We start from the raw sequence: 3,899 nt of genomic DNA on the forward strand, positions 1-3,899 counted from the left end.
ATCCCTATAGTATCCCTATAGTACCCCTATGGTATCCCTATAGTATCCCTATATTATCCCAATGGTATCCCTATATATTATATGGGTATCCCTATGGTATCCCTATAGTACCCCTATAGTATCCCTATAGTATCCCTATGGTATCCCTATATTATCCCAATGGTATCCCTATAGTACCCCTATGGTATCCCTTTAGTATCCCTATGGTATCCCTATATTATCCCAATGGTATCCCTATAGTACCCCTATGGTATCCCTATAGTATCCCTATAGTACCCCTATAGTATCCCTATAGTATCCCTATGGTATCCCTATAGTATCCCTATATTATCCCAATGGTATCCCTATAGTACCCCTATGGTATCCCTATAGTATCCCTATGGTACCCCTATAGTATCCCTATAGTACTCCTATAGTATCCCTATAGTATCCCTATGGTATCCCTATAGTATCCCTATGGTATCTCTATAGTATCCCTATAATGTTCCTAGAGTATCCCTATATTATCCCTATGGTATCCCTATAGTACCCCTATAATATCCCTATGGTATCCCTATATTATCCCTATGGTATCCCTATAGTACCCCTATAATATCCTTATGGTATCCCTATAGTATCCCTATAGTATCCCTATAGTATCCCTATGGGATCCCTAGAGTACCCCTATAATGTCCCTATATTATCCCTATGGTATTCCTATGGTGTCCCTGTGGTGTCCCCAGAGCATCCCCATAGCATCCCCATAGCATTCCCACAGCATCCCCATAGATCCCCATAGAATCCCCATAGCATCCCCATAGAATCCCTATAGCATCCCCATAGCATCCCCATAGCGCCCCTATAGAATCCCTATAGCATCCCCATAGCATCCCCATAGCATCCCCATAGAATCCCTATAGCATCCCCATAGCATCCCCATCGCATCCCCATAGCATCCCCATAGCATCCCCATAGAATCCCTATAGCATCCCCATAGCATCCCCATCGCATCCCCATAGCATCCCCATAGCAACCCCATCGCATCCCTATAGCAACCCCATAGCATCCCCATAGCAACCCCATCGCATCCCTATAGCAACCCCATAGCATCCCCATAGCATCCCCATCGCATCCCCATAGCATCCCCATAGCATCCCCATAGCTTCCCTATAGAATCCCCATAGCATCCCCATAGCATCCCCATCGCATCCCCATAGCATCCCCATAGCAACCCCATCGCATCCCTATAGCAACCCCATAGCATCCCCATAGAATCCCTATAACAACCCCATAGCATCCCCATAGATCCCCATAGAATCCCTATAGCAACCCCATAGATCCCCATCGCATCCCCATAGCATCCCCATAGATCCCCATCGCATCCCTATAGCAACCCCATAGATCCCCATAGCAACCCCATAGCATCCCCATAGCATCCCCATCGCATCCCTATAGCAACCCCATAGCATCCCCATCGCATCCCCATGGTATCCCCATGGTGTGACCCTATGTCCCCCCCATGGCGCAGGATGGACCCATCCTGGGTGCTGTGGGTGCCTACTCCTGGGCCGGAGGCGCCTTTTCCTATGGGGCCAATGGGGCAGCCGCGTTCCTCAACGCCTCTGGGGTCCCCAGTGATTCCTACCTGGGTGAGGACCCCCCCACAGGCACCGTGTGGGGCAGCCCTGGGGGCCTTGGGGGCCTCATGGGGTCTATGGGAGACATTGGGGTCCCCATGAGGACCAATGGGGTCATCGATGTCCCCATGGTGACCAATGACGTCATCGATGTCCCATGATGACCAATGACGTCGTCGATGTCCCCATGGTGACCAATGACGTCATCGATGTCCCATGATGACCAATGACGTCATCGATGTCCCCATGGTGACCAATGACGTCATCGATGTCCCATGATAACCAATGGGGTTCTTGATGTCCCCATGGTGACCAATGACGTCATCGATGTCCCATGATGATTGATGACATCATTGATGTCCCCATGGTGACCAATGACATCATCGATGTCCCATGATGACCAATGGGGTTCTTGATGTCCCCATGGTGACCAATGACGTCATCGATGTCCCATGATGACCAATGGGGTTCTTGATGTCCCCATGGTGACCAATGACGTCATCGATGTCCCATGATAACCAATGGGGTTCTTGATGTCCCCATGGTGACCAATGACGTCATCGATGTCCCATGATGATTGATGACATCATTGATGTCCCCATGGTGACCAATGACATCATCGATGTCCCATGATGACCAATGGGGTTCTTGATGTCCCCATGATGACCAATGACGTCATCGATATCCCATGATGATTAATGACGTCATCGATGTCCCATGATGACCAATGGGATCGTCAATGTCCCATGGTGACCAATGACGTCATCGATGTCCCATGATGACCAATGGGGTCCCTTGTGCCATAGGGTACGTGATGGAGCCCCTGTCTCTTCCATGGGGCCGGGCGCTGGCGCTCGGGGCCCCCCGGTCCAACCACGTTGGCCGCGTCCTCCTGCTCCAGCCCCATAGCGGGGAGGTGCTGGGCCAGGCCATGGGGACACAGGTGAAGAGACGTGGTTATGGGGCGCATCAGGGGTAGGGGGGACATGGGGGGTGATGGATGGGTCTTGGGTGATCTATGGGTCTTGGGTGATCTATGGGTCTTGGGTGATCTATCGGTCTTGGTTGATCTATGGGTCTTGGGTGATCTATGGGTCTTGGTTGATCTATGGGTCTTGGGTGATCTATGGGTCTTGGGTGATCGATGGGTCTTGGGTGATGGATGGGTCTTGGTTGATCTATGGGTCTTGGGTGATCTATGGGTCTTGGTTGATCTATGGGTCTTGGGTGATCTATGGGTCTTGGGTGATGGATGGGTCTTGGGTGATGGATGGGTCTTGGGTGATCTATGGGTCTTGGTTGATCTATGGGTCTTGGGTGATCTATGGGTCTTGGGTGATGGATGGGTCTTGGGTGATGGATGGGTCTTGGTTGATCTATGGGTCTTGGTTGATCTATGGGTCTTGGGTGATGAATGGGTCTTGGGTGATCTATGGGTCTTGCTTGACCTATGGGTCTTGCTTGATGCCCCCGCTATGGGGCAGCCCCACATCTCCTCCCTCCCCCATAGGTGGGCTCCTACTTTGGGGCCTCCCTCTGCTCCCTAGACCCCGATGGGGATGGGCTGGACAACGTGGTGCTGGTGGGAGCCCCCATGTTCTATGGGGCCAACAGCGGCGGCCGCGTGGTCGTCTGCAGCCTCCGGACCAAGGTGGGTCCCACCCCATAGATGGACCCATTGAGCTCCATCTCACCCCATAGATGATCTCCCCATAGATGATCTCCCCATCACCCCATAGATGAGCCCCCCATCACCCCATAGATGAGCCCCCCATCACCCCATTGATGAGCTCCCCATCACCCCATAGATGAGCCCCATATCACCCCATAGATGAGCCCCATATCACCCCACAGATGAGCTCTATATCACCCCATAGATGGCCCCATTGACGTCCCCATCACCCATAGATGAGCTCCATATCACCCCATAGATGAGCTCCCCCTCACCCCATAGATGCCCCCATTGAGCTCCCTATCACCCCATAGATGACCCCATTGAAGTCCCTCTCACCCCATAGATGAGCTCTCTCTCACCCCATAGATGAGCTCCCCCTCACCCCATAGATGAGCCCCCCCTCACCCCATCTCCACCCCCTTTGACCTCCATGTCACCCCATAGATGAGCTCCCCTCACCCCATAGATGAGCCCCCCTCACCCCATATCCACCCCCATTGACCACCATGTCACCCCATAGATGAGCTCCCCTCACCCCACAGATGAGCCCCCCTCACCCCATCTCCACCCCCATTGACCTCCATGTCACCCCATAGATGAGCTCCCCC

At 52.6% G+C, this 3,899-nt stretch overlaps 1 protein-coding gene across 1 annotated transcript; it reads left to right on the forward strand.

Annotated features, from left to right (window-relative positions):
• The first annotated feature begins 2,410 nt into the window (after nt 1-2,410).
• On the forward strand, nt 2,411-3,569 carry LOC130607594 (integrin alpha-M-like). Its single transcript, XM_057424801.1, has 3 exons — nt 2,411-2,559; nt 3,127-3,267; nt 3,525-3,569. The coding sequence occupies exons 1-3, from the start codon at nt 2,431-2,433 to the stop codon at nt 3,549-3,551; spliced, it is 297 nt and encodes a 98-aa protein (XP_057280784.1). The 5' UTR covers nt 2,411-2,430; the 3' UTR covers nt 3,552-3,569.
• Nucleotides 3,570-3,899: the final 330 nt, after the last annotated feature.

This window comes from Pezoporus wallicus, unplaced genomic scaffold (assembly GCF_028554395.1).
Source record: "Pezoporus wallicus isolate ANWC-B61680 ecotype Strahan unplaced genomic scaffold, APGP_CSIRO_Pwel_v1 contig_9138, whole genome shotgun sequence".
NCBI classification, from domain to species: domain Eukaryota; kingdom Metazoa; phylum Chordata; class Aves; order Psittaciformes; family Psittacidae; genus Pezoporus; species Pezoporus wallicus.